The 18,866-nt window shown below is 39.8% G+C and overlaps 1 protein-coding gene across 1 annotated transcript in view; it reads right to left on the bottom strand.

Annotated features, from left to right (window-relative positions):
• The window catches only part of LOC110948374 (melanopsin-A-like), a 44,348-nt gene that overhangs the window by 18,060 nt on the left and 7,422 nt on the right, over positions 1-18,866 (bottom strand). The window contains 7 exon segments of the mRNA XM_051939762.1: positions 2,662-2,769; positions 6,180-6,341; positions 6,661-6,822; positions 10,291-10,465; positions 10,468-10,503; positions 16,497-16,630; positions 16,808-16,944. Coding sequence (XP_051795722.1) covers positions 2,662-2,769; positions 6,180-6,341; positions 6,661-6,822; positions 10,291-10,465; positions 10,468-10,503; positions 16,497-16,630; positions 16,808-16,944 — 914 coding nt within the window.

Genomic DNA, 18,866 nt, shown 5'->3' with positions numbered 1-18,866 from the left:
AAGAGTGCTTGAAGATAATGTGATCATCTGTCTGAAAGTTGAATCGGAGCTGGAATTTTCAGCAGGAAAATAATCCCAAGCACCCGAGCAAATCCACTGAGGAATCATGGAGTTACCAAGGGTGATCTATTCGTAAGGGTTATGGAATGGCCTAGCCAAAGCTCAGATTTGAATCTCATTGAAATGTTGTGGGGTGGCTTGAAATGGGTGGTGCATTCAAGAAAACCTTCAAGAGTGGTCAAAAATGACAGTAAAGTTATGTCAGAGGCTGGTGGACTCTTTTGCAAAACACCTACAAAAAGATATTTCTGCTTACTACCTTCTGATGCAAAGGGGGTAGTTACTTTTTCCGCAAAACAATATTGCATCTTCTAATAAATGATTGAAAAAGCCCATTTTCCTCTTGTTGCTCTAGTATCTGCTTGGTCAAGAGTGGACAGTTTCACGTGCCGGAAAGGCTCTGCTCACCATGGGTGGCTTTCTAAATTGCAAAGGGAATAAAACAAGCACCAAAAAGGGAATTATTCTCCCCTTTTACCACTTCCGAACATAGCAAAATGAATGAAAGAATATACATCAATGTAGCTACAAGGGGATTATAATTAAAGCATAGTACATCCTCATCAAGAACAATCGGCCTTAAATAGTGGGGCTATAAATGGGCAAAATCAGGCACTGAATTATCAGTCAGAATCTGTGCTATAAGTATCTACAGCAGGGCGGTGATTAACCCCATATTCTTCTGAACAGCACAAAACCTCAGTACAGTCCTCAAACAACCTGCACCCATCAAGAGTAAAAGAAAAGTACATCAGCTATTAAGCAACCTTATTTTAAAAAAAATAAATAAATCTGAATAATCTTCAGTTATCTTTAGCGCTGATCAGAAATATTGATTGGTAGATTGTTTCCTAGTAGAAAATTAACCACAGATTTAATGTTTTGGCTGGAAATTACATAAACAAGTGATGATAGATGTAAGGTTGGTAACCATCTTGATTTTTAGATGTCTTACTGAAAACACATTGTGCTGATACAAATTGTCCTGATTTCTGTCGTTTTCTAGAGTGTTGTAATACACTATAAGCTGATACATTAGGTCTCCTGTCAGTAACTGGTTAACTGCAACTCATGGCTGAAACCAAAGCTGCTGTTGGGCTCTATTAATGAGTCGAGGAAAGGCTCAATAAGCCATATCGAAGTGGTTTCAAGTGCCATTGGCCACAGTGCAAAGCATGACATAAAAGTGCAAGGATCTCAAAGGGCTGATAGGAAGATGAGGTGATCCCTGCAATGGCAAGAATGGTAATGTGTTAGCGGTTGAGACGCAGAATAGTCAAGAAGCTGGATCACCATCGAGGCCATTGGGACGAATCTGAGCGGTTCTGATACCAACATCTCAAGACAGATGCTCCAGCAGATACTAAAAGAGGCCAGTTTACATGGATGCAGACCAAAATGGACACTAGTTCTCCAAGACAACTAACAAAAGCTTACCTAGACCAAAAAGGAAGCTATTGGTCATCACTTCTGAGGTTGGATGACACGAAAATGGAGTTCTTTTGACACGTAGACATGGTATTCATTTTAACAAAGAAAGTGGAAGCATTCGACCCAAGAACACCATGAACACAGTCACGTATGGAGTTTTTCAGCTGATAGGCAACCAAATGGCATCATGAGAAAACAGGACGGAAAGATTCAAGAGGAAAACATCTGTCAGTCTGCTTGTCATTGAGAAATATTAGACTTTCCAAACAGACAATGATCTAGGACATACAACCAAAGTGGACAAGAAATGGCTCCAAGAAACAACATTTTGGAAAAGCCCAGCCAAAATCCTGAATCCCATTCAGAATCTCAGTGATGATCAGGACATTTTCCAGCCTGAATGACTTATTGTCACTAAAGAGAAATGGACCAAAATCCCAAAGGAGACATTCAGAAAGCTTGTGGTCAGTTATAAGAACCATTTCATTTCTGTGGTGACAAATAAATGTTTTCCCTTAGAAAGGTATGATTAACTTTAAATAGGGGATTTAAAGTAAATGCAAATATCATCATTAACATCTCTATCTCAGCGTCTTACAACCTTTAGTCTCTTATCTCATTTCCAGTCAGAAGAAACCTTTTGTTATAAATTAATATAATAAATAAACCAGGATGTTGCACTGGTGTGAATAATTTGGGGTTTGACAAACCTGGCAACCCACAGAGACCAAGTTTCAGTTCTGCCCCCAAACAGAGAAAGTGTAAATTTGACTCGCTCTCGGACCGAAATAGAACTCAGTGTTTACTTTGGGGAGATAACTGACATTTCCATGGAAGCAACAAAATTTGTGAGTCAGGAAAAGTAACAGAACAACACATGAAAGTTCACTGGGGAACTTCAACCACTCTCAAAACTTGAAATCCCCCCCCCCCTAATTTATTCTCACTGTTACCAACATACTTGGCTGTCAGATCTCTTGAATGAATAGTTAATGCATCATGGGCATTTTTGTGTCATTATGATATACTATGTGACAACAACAGTAGATAAAAGACAGCAACAAACCGAATGATTGCAGATGACACTTCACTACATTGTACTGTGAGAACACAACCAAACACCATTACTTTAAGCTGCTGTTCATGAGCTGCATCCTTTACACCCCCTACCTGTATTTGGGGTGTGTTATGGCGTATATGATGGGGTTGTGGATAGCAGACGCTTTGGCGATCACAGCAGGAACAGAGTTCATGTAAGGAGTCAACAAGTCAGCGTATCTGAAAAAGAGACAGACGAGATACAGATGTTGGGAAGACAAAAAACACATTTGTGTGACAAAAGCATTGGTTGGTGTGCTCAATACTGCAGGATTAGTGTAGAATCATGAGTGGGACACAAGATCATACTTCTACTGAATGCTGGATTCATATTCTTGTTTAAAGATCACATAAAATGAGCACTTGACATTTATGGAAAGCATCTTCAGCGGTGAGTTCTGCTGCGGCAGGAGGTCTAACGAGCAATAAAGTCATTACAAATTCTGTCAGCAGTCATATTTTTCTGCACATCCTGTCAAGTCTCTCCATAAATTACAGCCCATTATTCAACATTTAACATCAGCTGATATGCCAACACCTACACTCTCTTTGTATGAGACTGTATAGGATCTTGGGTGGCAGCAATCACTTCAGAGTGTCGGTCAGGACACTTTACGTGCAGGTGAGTGCAGAAGGAAACAGAGAGTCCAAGAATAAAGTTTCAGCTCTTTATGCAGTCTGATTTGTACAGGCACACGTGTGTGTGTGTGTGTGTGTGTGTGTGTGTCTGTGTGTGTGTGTGTGTGGTTACTGTAATATAAACACAATACAGATTGATCATCAATAATAAGGATATTCTTAAACACAAATATAGTGAGCTGGATATGTATCTCTGAACAGATATCAACTGAAATTACAGTTCCAAATGTATTATAAAGTAAAAGTCAGCACTGATCAATAAACACATGGTGAGCATTGAGATACACCATGTTAATAAAACTGACAGTGTCACTAATCTAATCGCGTTCGGTATGCAGCATGTAATAACAGAGATTAGCAAACGGTAAATTAACATCTCAGACTATTGCCTGTTCACGCCTAACTCTCATACCATGACATACAAAGCACTAAAGCCAAGGCAGAACCCTACTAAGTTATCAACTGCATCAAAGATAAACAGAATCAACGTGTAACACATGTGAAACAGCATAACTAACAGTTCTATGGACGCACACACTGCGGAGAATGAACTGACATTCTCGCCGTGCCGACAGATACGTCTATGATGCATTCAAGGACCTACAGACTGTGGGAATTCTCATGTGCGACCGATCTTTAGTACAGTTTTTTTGTTGTTGTTGTTTAATTTGTCTGATTCACATAAAATGAATATACTGATCTTTAGTGGACTTGTATGTATGGTTTCTAAAAAAATAAAATTTAAAAAAATAACTGTGGACATGGCAGGACCTGAAAAACATCAGCCAATCAACGCGCTCGGACCGAGGCGTTTGGTTTGCTCCCTTTCCTGTCAATCAAAAATCTTCCGGCTCAGGCCTAGTTACGTAGATTACGTACTGTATGTGTTGCTTTGGTATAGCTTCGTAGTTAGGTGGCGACTTGTTTTGCTCATCTTTTTTACATAATGGCAGATAAATATCCAGGGGGACCCAGCCGTAAAGAAAGCTTCACGAGTGCTACACAAGTTTCTGGAGGGGGGCGTTTCTTCGTAAATGTTAAAAGGGGGAGGTTAGAGGGGGGTGAGGGAGAGGTTGTATGTGCACATGCGCTGCTACGTTCAAAGTCGTAGGAAATTAAATCTCCTCTAATGCCTTTAAATATACATGATCCACAAATACGGCTGCCAACAGGTATATATATATATATATATATATATATATATATATATATATATATATATATATATATATATATATAATACAGGCTAAAAGCAACACAGCTGCAGCAGCCACAACCAGGAGAAGCTGGCAAAAATGCAGACTGTAAGGATGTAAGCTAATAGACTTATCAATAACACCAGCACATGTAAGGATCTAATTACGATTGTGTAGAAGTTGCTTACATGTAGTTTCTTATGAAAGATTCAGTTTAATCACCATTTTGCAACACAAGTTTGCATAATGAAATTCCAAATGTAGTCCCTTTAAGCTACTCACACTCACACAAAAGATGATTATTTAAAGAATAAATGTTAAAGTAGCCTAAAAAGTTCATTGTAATGTGGAGGTTCAATTCACTAATCTCACATCATCGTCATTCTTTTGGCGTGTAAGACAGTTTTAGCCTTTTTCTTTCAACCCTGGCAGTGCTGGGAGCAAGTAGAGAACAAATATTAAACATCATTCAAACTAGTAAGTAGGCTTACTGCAAATCTAACAAGATCAACAAGTACAAGGCTTTAGTGCTGTAATCGGTCTCTGTTTTCGGGTTATGTTGCTGTACACAAATGCCTGTGGAACAATGAATGATTCTGAAATTGCTTGCAGCTCTACAAACTCTCTAAGCTCTCACCTCAGAGACCCTCTAAACTGCCCGATCTGCTACAAGTAGTCATAAATTTTCCAAGAGAATTAATGCTCAGTAGGTGTGATTTTAGATGTGTTTATTCTGTTATCTGGAACACAACCTAAAGTTAACTCAAATACTGCTTCACAGCACAGGCCGTAACCAATATTAGCAATTTTTTAGGGTTTTTTGGTCTCCACCAACTCCTGTGGGAAGTATCTTGATTTTCAGTTTGCAAAGGCTCCACTCCACTCACCAGGTACTAACTCACGGTGCTGTTCTGCTTTATTGTGTTGAACAGGTAGCATTTAAAGTGGGTTTCTTCATATTTTCCCCTAAAACCAGCTACCTAATGCTGTAACCAATGCTATAAGGCTAGTGAGATCCAACCAAAACAACAAATGTCTGGATGTACACCCAAAAGAGACTGAACTGTGGGTTAATGTGAAAATTTCCTGTTTATTTGTAGCTACGAGTGGCCCTTTTTACATAAAATCAGCCATGCGATTTGAGGATGAAATAAGCTCGGAAAGGACAGTGGCTTAATGCATTTTTAGCTCATTAATGCTGTGAGCTGCACAAACAGAATTCTGTTTCCCAGACAGGATAGCTCAGACCCAGGGCGACCTGTATTACATGATTAGATACTACCAGAGATAACGCGAGACTGTGCTTTTGTGAATCAGGTGAACTGATGCATGCAGCATAAATCTCACAGAATTGCCTCCGACCATTCTCGGAGAATGCTGTAAAATGCAAGATTAATTTCTCACTACAGCCAGAGGTGTCAAGGCTTGAGCTTTGAGGTTTTCTACAGATATTCTCCAGTCCTGGACTTTACTCCTGTAGGAATTTCTATTTCCAGACATTCTAAAACTGCCACTACAACCCCACCCAGCTTAGCAAGGAGTGATGAATGAATGACCTGTGGCTGAGGCGGCTTTAATTACGTCTGCAATCCTAAACTGAGCTCAGAATTGCTTTTTATGACACAAACTCACTCAAAATATGGCGCTTTGCCAGCTTTCTGTTCTTATGGCGAGTTTAAGGCATCATTAGAGTGTCAAAAAATGTCTCTTAAGCAGCTGTTGACATAGTACACTCATAAATATATATGCACTTACCCAGCAAATGCAGTGAGGGCTGCACAGGAGTAAGGGGCCCAGGAGATGACAAATAGCAGGATGACGATGAGTGCGATTTTGGCCATCTTCCATTCACTCTTCATTTTATGGAACCTCTTTGCTGAGTCTCTGTTCCCCTCAGAGGTGATCTTTGCTATCGCTCTGTCATGCACAGACACATAGGTATGAAAGTTGAGGTGTTTGTAATATAATTTTTAATTGTACTGTAAGACGAGGTTTTTTTCATCCGTGAAAGTTTGTTGTGTCAGTTTTACTGCTATTGTAATATACTGTACTCTTCACCCACATTGTCAGAGATGGCTGAACAGGCAGTGTTCAGTTTGAGCGAAACATTAGTGGAAATCAATAAAAGAGCCCAGACACATCGTTAATCAGCATGACATCGTATCAGCACACACATCGCTCTGACACTCTGACAAGCCCTGCGGGAGAAACCACAAGTGGTGTGGCATGTACCTACCGCGTTGTGTGTCGGATGGCTCTGAAGATGCAGCAGTAGCAGAAGATGATGATGGAGAGAGGGATGAAGAAGACAAAGGTAAAGAGCAGCATGGTGTAGGAGCGGACCGAAGGGGTGAACGTCATGTAGTCCCAGGAACAAGACGTCATCAGCCCTCCGGGACGTAGGCGCCTGTGGGAGAACAACACCCTTAAGTGGTCGCTTCCCACACAGTGACGCCTGATAATTTCCTGTTCCCTATTGTGCAGCACCCTGCCTTTCAGAGGAGCCTTGAACTACTTGCATTTCCATTCTGAAGACTGCTACTACTACTTACTAGCTTATCTGAAACTACAGGAATATGATTTGAAATGAAAGAGGTAAAGACACTTTATGAGTCATAATGGTCTCTGATGGTTGCCAGGAGTCCTGTTGCTGACCAAAAAAAGCCCTGCATGTACAGTAAGATGTACATTAAAACTACATTAAAAAAAAAAACCCATTTGATTGCAGTGCTCATTAAATAGATAGCAGTAATCTATAAAATCTTAATTAGTGAGCGTTGGAGAGCTGGGGGCTGATGTTTTACCCAGTCTTATGCTAAGCTAAGCTAATCGGCTGCTGACTGGAGCTTCATTTCTTGAATTCAGGCATGAAAGTGGTATTGATCCTCTTAATCTAGCACTAACCAGTCACTGAATGAGCAATTATTTAAAACATTATGTGACACAATTTGCATTTTTACTCTGACACTGATTTCGACTTGTCCAGGGTGTCCCCTGCCTTCATCTTGAAGGATAGGCTCCAGCGCCCCCGCAACCCTAATGAGGATTAAGCGTGCATAGATAATGGTTGGATGGACTTGACACTGATTGGTGCTGTAGTCCCGCACTGAAAAGGTTTAATATGAGTCCAAGAAAACAAAACTGCTAGTTTCCTTAAATTGGGGGGAAAAACACATTGCTATTTATAGTACAATTCACAATAACATGTTTTTTCCTCACTTGATACTGATAATTGCTGATTAATTCTTAACTACCTGTTTATAATAAAGTGTAGTGACCACTAGAAAAAAATAACTAATTTACACACATATAGTCTGCAGGACTGTACATGGGTGACAAGAGACGGCTCCAGACTAGCAGGCCTCAGACAACCTGCATGGAGGTCAACAGAGAGAGAAACGGAGGGTGATGGAGCTGTACTGTCAAAGGATATGATGCCGGTTTCTGACCCAGGGAGACAGCACGCATGGAGTCTGCATTTAGTGCATGTACGTGAAACTTTAAATGCTAATGATTAAAAAACAGTTCTGCGTAAATGTCACTAATGTTTTATTGACCAGGCCTAATTTGTGTATACTAAGATGCTAGCATTAATCAAAAGGCTGAGATGACAGCTGACTGCAAGTCTTTAATTAGCTCTCTGTCATGAAGTGAACTGTTGGACATGTTGTGAAATTGTTCACTTTATGATTCTGCATGGAAAGTAAGGCTTTCTCTTTTGGGATGTCTATATCACATTTTAAGGCCTTGCATTCAGTAGTTCTAATAAAATTTAAATCTGGTGCCGAACACATAGACGATGTGTCCGGCACCAAAATGCCGGACACATAGACTATATAGAAAAGATGGATGTAGCAACCCAATAATTTGTGGACTATCCTTGTGAAGCCTTGAGTTTGGAATTTGACATTCAGAATTTTGGTCTTTTAAAACTGGATGTTACAAGCAAGCATTGAATCTGACTGGTGAACTCATGAACAGTTGCAACCAGGGTGTCACAAGGTAGTCCAGGCCTTAAAACAGACCTCGCTTTACCGCTCTATTTTACTCTACACCGAGTTATAATTTACAAAATTAACATCATGCTAAATTCTGGACGTCTTGAAACTTGCAATTGAAACCATCAACCTGTTAAGAACATGTTTACTGAAGCAACAGATTAAGAGAGAAGTTGGGCAGTTATCTTCTTTTTTTAGCAGCCAGAGGAGCCGCCTCCTGCTGGTGCTAGAAAGAATGCAGGTTTAAGTCATTTCTGTTTTGGCTTCACTTTTTTCTCATGCTGTGGTTGGAGCATTAGACCAATCAACTGACATTGCTATCCTAGATCAATACCAACAAACACTGCTAATACGGACCCATTGATTGCATACAAATGCATGCGGTGTTCTTCTATAAACAGCATCATGCCTGTACACATTTACACATTACAATGGGATCTGAATAATCTAAGTGCAAAAATCCATAAGAGGAGGCGGCTGATGGTTTCTCTTGTGGCGTTTGGTATCCCAGGACTGTAGGCTTATTCTATATGGGACGCAATCTTCATTGCACACAAAGTCCACAACAAAACACAAACATGCACGCTACAGCATCTTCACTTACACATCAGAACACCAGTAACGACACACATGCACACAATGATTGCCAAACATCATACAGCTCTGAAAACTCTATCTCACGTTCTCTCCAGATGTGGAAGGAAACCATCAGTCACTTTTATTAGCCTGCATGTTGTGTTAAGTTGTTATGTCATTGGGGGCACTGAACCCCAAGAGGATTTTATTTTTATTTTTGTGGGAAACAGCCACTGCAAGAGACTAGATGCGGGGAGACAGAAATCCACACGAGCTGTGTCTGAAAGATGCATGTATGAGTATTTTGTATGACTAAATATGCAATAATGGTCGACCTTCTTACTTGGTGATTCAGTCTGTTTATTCAGTGGGGACGGAAGTGGAAGAACACCTCCTTTCATGTGAGATCTGTGAATGGAAATCCGCAGTATAATTACTAAACACAACTCTGTAATTATTTTGTGTGCAAGAATGCTGTGTATTGTGCAAACACAGCCTGTCCCGTGGCTAAATATGACTCACAAAAAGTCATATTAGTTCATGCATTTTTGAAAACAATGGCAACAAAACATTTGCATACAGTTTGGCTGCATTACTTGTACAGTTGTGTTAGTCTTTATGGAGTCTACTGTGACTGTAGAAGCATCTTGAAATAAGTTTTAAAGTGGTTGCTGGATGTTGTTAGTTGTAGTTTCTCCTGATTGTCACAATTTGCAGCTTGACAGCATACATGAGTCTCTAAATTAAAAAGCATTTTTGCCCCACAGCACTATTAATTACTGTGACAGTTACTGACTATGTTCTGTTGTGCTCATCGTTCTCCCGTCATTCCTGGACAGGCACTTTGTAGCTTAGGTGTTTGAGGGTTTAAGGATGAAGCGTTGTGCTTCCTGAGTTTGCCACAGCTCAGTTTGAATTATGTGTTGTGGAAGACATAGAAAACGAACCTAACAGCACCAACACTGAATCCCATTGGGAACGCACGCAGGAAAGGAAACGCCAAAAACTCGTATGAAAGCGAGACTCTGCAACCTCATCAAACATTGTTGGGCTGTTGCAACGTCAGTTACAGGAAAACGTAAAATGAGCTGCCTCCTGATATCTGACCTTGTATGAAATGTATTTTCATGTTGACAAAAGGCAACATGACATAGAGTGCTGCTTTCACAAGGAATTTGACATGCTGACACGGGCAACAACGGTGCGAGAGAAGTACTAAGACAGAGCTCAGCAAACTAAATTCCTCCGAGGAATCAAACTGATAAACAAAGACTCGACTTCCAGGTCTCTGAATGTACTCACTCCAGCCAAAGAAGGGGGGCAGGCTCCAGCCCATCGAGTAGACCCAGGCAACCGCCACAATGCTGAGAGCTTTCTTGTGAGACATCACCCCGAGGGAGGCGAGAGGCCTGGTGATCACCACGTATCGGTCCACTGCAATCACCATCAGTGTCATCATGCTGCAATACCGAACAGCGCTCCACAGAAGGCGTACAGCTCACAACCTGGGGGAGGACAGGTGAGAGAGGGAGGAAGATGCAGCGGAGAGGAAAGATAAATATGTTTACTTGTGTTGTTACAGAGCAGAGCGGACAGAATGAATACATTTTCAGGTAGAACTCCCTCCAGCTCTCGCACAAAAGCTATAAATACTTTAACTGTACTGGGTTTTTAAATTTTAAATGGAGAGGTTTTGTGCTGTTTTGCTGCATGAGACCTACTGTATGCTGCTATCATCAAATTAACCAGGGAACATCTGTTACACATTTTATTAAGGACGCCCCCGGTGAAAGTCCAGTATTTTACCTTGTTAACATGAGCATGGCCATATGTTGTTCTTTTAATATGCTGGAAGATGCAACATGAGTGAAATACGCACAGCGCCGTGGCTGAGCAGTTCTGCCTTGAAAATGCAGAGTACCGATGACAAAAACGTGGATTTACCATTCCAGGTTTTCATTTACAACAAGCCCAAGGAACCAATCTTTGCAGCGTGGAATTGGTTTCTGGCTCATACATGTATGACTAAATGACTCCAGTATTACAACTTGTCATTGTCGAGCATAGAGTAGCTTTACAATGAGCAGAGTGGTCGGTGAGCTGGTGTGTTTGAGCTGCAGGAAACAATGGTACAGAGCTACATCTAAGTCATTTCACAGCAGAAAAAAACTTATATTTACGCAAGTTAAATACAGAGATTAGTGTTTAGGGAAGGGACTTCCATTCCCTTGAAAAATTAGCATAACGTTGCTTATTTAGCTAGCTAATAAAGTTACCAACATGTATGTTTTCACTCCTACAGTCTGACTTTAAGTGCTTCAGACTGAAACACGCCAAAGACGGTGTCGATATGCTTGTATGTATCCTCAACGGCAGTGGCAAAAGCTGATTAATTCTTGAGTTTCCGACATGCAACATGCTTTCTAATTATGCTTTGGCTAAGAGAGTAGCAATAGTAAAATACAAGATAGGCGGATGGAAAATTAGAAAACATATACATTTAGTTGTAACACCATTAAATGCTACCATATTTGGCAAAATCAATATGTGTTTCATGGGAATTTCCAACATATGTCTGAAAAAAAATTATGAAAACACGAGAAATAATGTAAATATGTTGAGATGGAAAAGTTGCAACGTCTGTAAAGACAAACTGCAACAATGTAAACTGACTCGTCAATCTAAAAGACAACTAAGTCATGATGTACCGCACATGAAGCATGTGATGGAAATCTTGCAGTTTTCCTTTTCAGATTTATGCTTTGCTTCAACTCAACTTCAGCTTTGTTGCCATTCAGCAATGTGTGTGGTTCACAGTTGCATAAAATGACGCTCCTCTCACCCATTTCACAGTGCTAATACTATATTCCAATTGTAACTAACAATAACTAAAGTTTGATGGATTTCTGTAGACATTTTGATCCAGAGCCAGACCATTACTGCATTTTAAGGCACAGAAAACAAACAAGGAGCTCAAGGTGACGAATGAGTTGGGATGGCAGAAGGCAAATAGTGGATTTAAAGATACATGGATGGAAAATTTGAGAAAAATGTGAACGAAAACAGGAGGAAGGTTATGGAAAGTGTAGAATCTATAAACAGACTGCATTATGGTGTTCAGATATTTGATATACATTGAGCATACAGCAACAAACCTGTTACATGTCGACATACTGAGTTTCATGCCACAGCGCTGACATGACTTCTGGCACATCTCTTTTCATTCCATTACGTACAGTTTCCACTGTCAGTCATTTTGCTATAAGTATTCACAATGTATGCAAGAAATCTGATACACACATTTGCGCAAATATAGGCTCCAGCACCCCCCGCGACCCTAATGAGGATAAAGCGGTATATAGAGAATGGATGGATGGATGGACATTTGCGTAAATGATTTCTCACGCACACACATGCGCACAAAATACAAACAGTCAGTCATCTCTTTATCAGCTGCCCTCCCTCCACGCTCAGAGTGTGTGATCACGGCTGACATGTCGCACATCATCGCAGCGCCAAGTCATCAAATCAAAACAAGACAAAATCTGAAGTGTGTCGCCTTGTTGAAGAAACTCAAACAAATACTGCTCAGGATATTAAATATAGTGTAAATCACAACGTCTGCATGTCTGCATGTGTTTGACAGCCATTGTTAAGTAACTGAAGTGAATAAAATCCAGGCTCCTCAGGAACAGCAGATGTTCCCCGGGAAGAACAATATTTTAAAGTCGTGAGGCGTTTTGTTATAACAGCAAAGTTCATGCCATTGTCGAGTCGAGATATTTAGTGTATATAAAATATTGTTTAATGAGTCCCTGTAATGAGTTAATTATGAGTAAATGCTTTCCAGGAGGCAATCATGAGTATTTCCAGCCACATGTTCTTTTTTGCGGAATTTTAATATGTGCCCAAAATAAGTGGAAAGACCAGAAATATTTTTTAAAAAGTAGAAATACTGACCAAAAAAAAAGTCTAAGTTATGGTGGAAAAGTTGCTATGTAGAAACACAATGCTGTGCAATGGACAATTGTAAATCTAAAGGACTAATAGATCGTTGTTCGCAGAAAGCATGAGATGTAAACTTCTTCAACACTAAGAGATGGGAACATTGCAGCAGGGTAAAATGTCAGATTTGCAGATTTATTGTATGAGACAAACACAAATACTGTATTTCACATTTTCCATGGTTTTTCCGTGTTTGATTTTGGCTGCTTCTTTTTCACTTAAAGCATCTTGTTGCACCTTCTTCCTCTAAAATGTTGTAGCGGTACCTGAATTTGTCCCACTTATGGCCTAATACATCCATACTTAGTAGATGAAAATATGCATTAATTAGTGTCATTTATAGTCATTAAGGGTTATAATTAGAGATGGCAAAAGAAATGACTCTAAAATGTCTGTGTTACAATGATTCATAAGCCCATGAATCCATGTCAGATACTTGTTACCAAAGTAAAATAGCTTTCCTATGACCTTTGTCAAGCTTGGCTTAATTTTTTTTTAAATCAATTTAAGCTGCATTTTGTCAGCTTCACTTGAGCTGCTCCACAGCCTAAACCACAGCTACAGCTTCAGCACTCAGTTAGCATGTTAAATATATATACATTTGGCAAGCTAAGTGCATTAGGTTGATGCTTAACTTGAAACATTTATGTTATCGCGCTGGTTAAAGCAACTGTAAGTCAAGGCAAGTCAAGTCGCCCTTCAATATTTAGCACATTAAAGACAACAGCTGTGCAGGAGTGCATGTTCCAATAAAAAAGATTAGGACTGACATCACAAAATGAACCTAACAAGACTTAAGGCTGAGGTTGAGAGCCTATAGGGTTTTTATGGTGGGATTTTTCCTGAGAAAATGGCATTATAGGAATTAAAACTCTTTAAACATGAAATACTGTTCTGCAGACTATAATATATATCAATCCTGAGACCCTACAGTGGATTTAATTTAATAATAAAGCTAAGACACTGAGATTTAGAACTTAACATAAGTCATATAAATATTAAGGCTAAGGCCCTACAGTATTATTAATTATGGAGATTTCCATGGCTAATTTTGAGCTTATACTTCTTTATGTTTTGCTTTCTTACAAGAATATACAGAAAATGAAAACCAATTAATCCAAGTAATCCCTGGATTCTTCCCTTATTTCTTAGCTTGTTAAAGTATGCATCATTCGGTTTTAGTAGCCTGTTATCAATTCAAACTTACTCGAGTTGTCACAGTGTGTATTCTGAACAGTATATATACATCTGTCCAGTCAAAATGTTTTTGGTGACCAGCAAATCCTTCAGTTATATTAAATTGCATTTGATGTCATTCGATTTTGGATTAGTGGAGCAATATGGGTCAGAGCTGTGTGTTTGGGAATGAGTTGGGGTTAGAATTGTTTACTTTTACTATAGTCTGACTTGCTGGATGTATACTATGAGTATAAGTCTGTCATTGGCCATGTGATTACCTACATGTACCTATATGTTACTGTTTTAAAATCCTCTTTGGCATGAGAAACAACAGTTGCGCTGAATGTTTGGACCCCGTAAATAGGCAGACCTGGTACTTTTTTTGTGAATTAGCAATTTTCATAGCAGTGCTCACCTCCTTGCATGCAAATTTTTACACAATTCTCCTGTCAATAATTAGAGGGTACACTGCTGCTGCATCCTGGGCTCAGCACCAACTAATATGACTGTGATTGGTTTAAAAAAACAAACTGGAGGACCTCTCTCTGAGCCCTTCTCTCATTATCTATGTATGTATTATACCAGTATCTCATTGCATTCACTCTGTGTCCCGCTGCTGTGTCCCCCTGTGTCTTTTCTCAGAGTGTCCCTGGCCCCAGAGCTGGATCCTGCTGATCTGTGGTTGCTGTCCCACCAACTATCCTAGACTCCATTATGTCCACTGTGGGATTCTGATACTGTCTTTCCTCCACCCCACTGCTTCCAGCTCTTCATTTTCACCAATCCACTCCCTCACTATACCTGATATGTTCATCTACACACTGTTTGCATCTTACAAACAGCTATATATGTTGTATATTTAATGCCAGAACCTTACACCATACCAGTAAACTATGAATGAGTTTCAATGTTGGCTTGTTCTGTATATTCCCAGACACTTTGCATTCATTATGCATCACTTTGTATGTATCATCTATGCTTCTCTATGCATCTATGCCAATGTGTGTTGTGTGTTTCCTTGTCCCCTACTCCATCCTCTTCTCCCGTCTCTCTCCCTCTACCTCTTCTGACTTGGGGGTTCAGCCCATATTGGTTCTGTAAAGCATCTTCAGACAATCTGAATTGTAATTGGCGCTGTATAAATATAACCGAATTGAATTGCTGCGGCTGAGAATGGTCTGTCTATGCAAAACTACTTTTATTACAACTGGCTTAGTGCTCTGGTACATCACATTAAGGCTATTTTGTATTAATTGACATTTCACAACCTAAAAGTACTATGGAGAGTGATTTCTATCTCTGCAGATTATCCTTTTGGGACAATTCACTGCTTCAACAAACTGTCCAGCAGACCCACTGACAGATCATCCAGCTTACCTCTGAACACCGCAACCTCAAGAGCCCTGATGTTATTGAAAAGCCCATCATTAAACAGCGCTCAGGGAATGTTGATAGCTTTGAAATCTGGTAAATAAGAATAGATAAGCACAAATAAAAGGCAACGCTCTGCCGGTTTTTTCGCTCTGTGATTACCATTTACCTATTTGATGTTTTGACCTCTGTTACTGTCTGCATCTCTCTGTGTCTTTTGAAAAGGAGAGTTGGTTGAGAAGGGGGGGTGTTGGCGGTGGTCGGGAAAAAAAGAAACGAATATCCTCCTGCTGTAACCACCACAGAGACTTGAGCTGTAGATCTGACAGCGATTGGCTGTCTTCATCAAGGTCATGAGAACTCCTGAAGGAAAACACAGCGCTCTGACGATCAGTGTTTGATCAGTGGAGTGTGGAGCCTCTTTTACCACCTCTCTATGTCGACTCCTGCTAGGCTTCATTCTGATGTATGGTACACACCGTTCTACGCCGTCCCCCTCTTCCAAATGCGCTCACGTAAAACACGCTATCAACATGCATTCCTGCTGGCGCTTCATGATCGATGGAGTTTGGACTCTGCACAGTGGAGCCGTTTTTTTTACATTGTGGCAGGAAGGGATGATAGAGGACGGTAATTGTATTTCTGTGTGTGTGTGTGTGTGTGTGTGTGTGTGTGTGTGTGTGTGTGTGTGTGTGTGTGTGTGTGTGTGTGTGTGTGTGTGTGTGTGTGTGTGGACAGAATCTTTATTGAGCTGTCACACTCCAAAGGGTAGGTTAACAATACAGGTCCCTGTGGAATCCAAAGTGTGTGTAACACATGCAAAAGAGTGCAGAAAACATCATAAACCTCTGTTTAGTCTTATATACTGTTAACTCTTGGGTGTTTTAGACATGATTAAGGTGTGAAATGTCACATAAAACAGTTAGAATCTCAGATGTGTTACCTTTCTTTCCAAAGATCCAGTGTTTGTGCATGCTGGTGATGAAAAAGATGGGTGTCTGGGTGAGACACATGAAGAAGTCTGTGAATGCCAGATTAATAATGAAAATGTTGGATGGCGTCCGCAAGCTCCGGCTCCTGCACACAAACACACACAAGTAGCTGATGAAACACCGTCATTAATATTGGACTATGAATAAATCATTAACACATATATAAATATATTAATATTGCAATTACAGAGAAAAAAAAAGCGGTGTTAAACTGATTTATACAAGGAAAATTGTTCAAAATTGGACGCCTGAGTGAAAATACCTGCAGAAAGCGTATATGACCAAGAAGTTTCCCAGCATTCCTGTGATTCCCACGGCCAGGATGACAACGCCAATGGTGTAGTGAGCGTGGTCTGGGACGTCTACTGTTGGAAATATGTGGTTTGGAACCACAGAACCCTAAAAAAGCAGGGAAAGAGGAGGCAACTGGTTCATTTGTGGTCAAAGAATAAGAACAGGACAGAAAAGTAATTCAGAAATAATGCTCTTGAGTCCATGATTGCTGTGAAGGCAATTTGGTTGGTGGGAGAGAAAATGACACCGAAAAAATCCTGGTTCTTGGAAATGCAGAGGGTAATTTCACCAAGGAAAATGAGGAATTAAAAAAGAAGGGGACAAATAAATTTTTATTATTATTATCGTACTCAGGATAATTCAGGGATAATTAAATGTTAAAGGGGAATAGAAGCTTTTACTAAATGGAAAAGAGCAAATGTCCTTATCATAAACAGTGACATTTTAAGCAATAAAACTGCTCAAGATTATAGTGCCTCGGGATGTGGCTATCACTTGGTGCATAGACACTCAAATGCTGTAATTAAATGTGTCCTCTGGTACAAGATAAAGCTTTGGCCTTAGAGTAAATCCACTTTATCCGAAGCTCCTATTGAATCAACTCTATTCACCCCAAAACATTTGATTTAAATAATAAATAATAATAAACAATGATAACTGCTATTATTAGTGACTGTAAGTGACCTGTGTGACACAGTGCAGGAACCTCCTTTAAATAACTCATCTTACAGAGAAAGCATCTATAGATGTTTTCTGGCTCAGTAGCTAATTATAGTAACTCCACAAGGTACATTAGGTTACATATGTGTAATTGACAGAGCTTGAAATGTCACATTTACGTAGCAGAATGAGTAAAATTATAAGCAGACTTAACCCATCCAGTAGTGGCAAAAGACACATTTTTATCTTATCATAAGCAAAAAAAAAGCATGTTTTTATAAATTTAAGTGCTACATTTGATGAACTGTTCCCATTAGATTGTGGAATACTTTGTTTAACTCATTTTGATGTTGCTTATTCTGTAATGGTAAAAACATAAGCTGCCAGAAAAAAAGAACACAAGTAATCTGGGTATATTTGCTTTTTTGTTTCAAATTCTGTGCTAATTTGAACATAGTTAAAGCTCAGATTTTAATAATCATGGGCATGCCTGTGCCAAATGTCGCTGTACAGTCAGTTTTCTAGGTTTCTTCTGGCTAATTATGACATGAACAAGAGGTAAAAGATGGTAGGACTTTGTGTTCAAGGTGTTGACGTTGAAGTTTCCCTTGCCATCCTTCTGGTCTTTATTTTACTCTATAAATCCCTGATGGGATTCAGGTCAAGACTTTGCTTGGACAGCTCCAAGACGTCGGCATTGTTTTCTGTTGACCATTTCTCCACCGCTTTGGCTGTATTTTTCAGATTGTTATTCTGCTGGAAGGTCCATTGCTGTTCAAGGTTAGCTTTTCTGCAGGCTAAATTATTTTTCTTCCACTTTGACAAGGTTGTCAATCAACTGGAAAACGTCTTCGAACCATCACATTCCCGGCCTTATGTTTGACTGTAGGGATGATTTTCTTGGGGCTGAAAAGCTTTGATTTTTCTCAAGGTGAGCTTTTGTGAAATGAGTCTTCCTTGTTCGGTTTCCATAAAGACCGTTTTTTTCAGTGTCTGCTGAAGTATCTGCCATGAGAACCGCTTCGATACATCAGGACGTCAATCCTCGGTTTCTTCTTGACTTCTTTTACTGCCACCCTTAAAGCTGAGGGTCACTTTGACTTCCTTCCACGTCCATTGAGATTTTTCATAGTATGGAACTCCTTGTACTTTCTGATTCTGCTTTGTACTGCTACCATTAGTACTTGAAAACATGCGGATATGGTTTTATAGTCATTTCCTCTTTTTTCATAATCTGCAGCTCTCTCTCAGTGATGAATTCTAATGGAAACCTACTGAGCTTTTTGGTTTTAGCCATGACTTGCAATTGACTAGTAACTCTCAAAAGAGCCTCTGCATCAGTCATTTCCAATTGATGTAAAATGAAA

This window comes from Acanthochromis polyacanthus, chromosome 19, assembly GCF_021347895.1.
Source record: "Acanthochromis polyacanthus isolate Apoly-LR-REF ecotype Palm Island chromosome 19, KAUST_Apoly_ChrSc, whole genome shotgun sequence".
Lineage (NCBI taxonomy): Eukaryota > Metazoa > Chordata > Actinopteri > Pomacentridae > Acanthochromis > Acanthochromis polyacanthus.
This window is presented reverse-complemented; position numbering and strand designations above follow the sequence as displayed.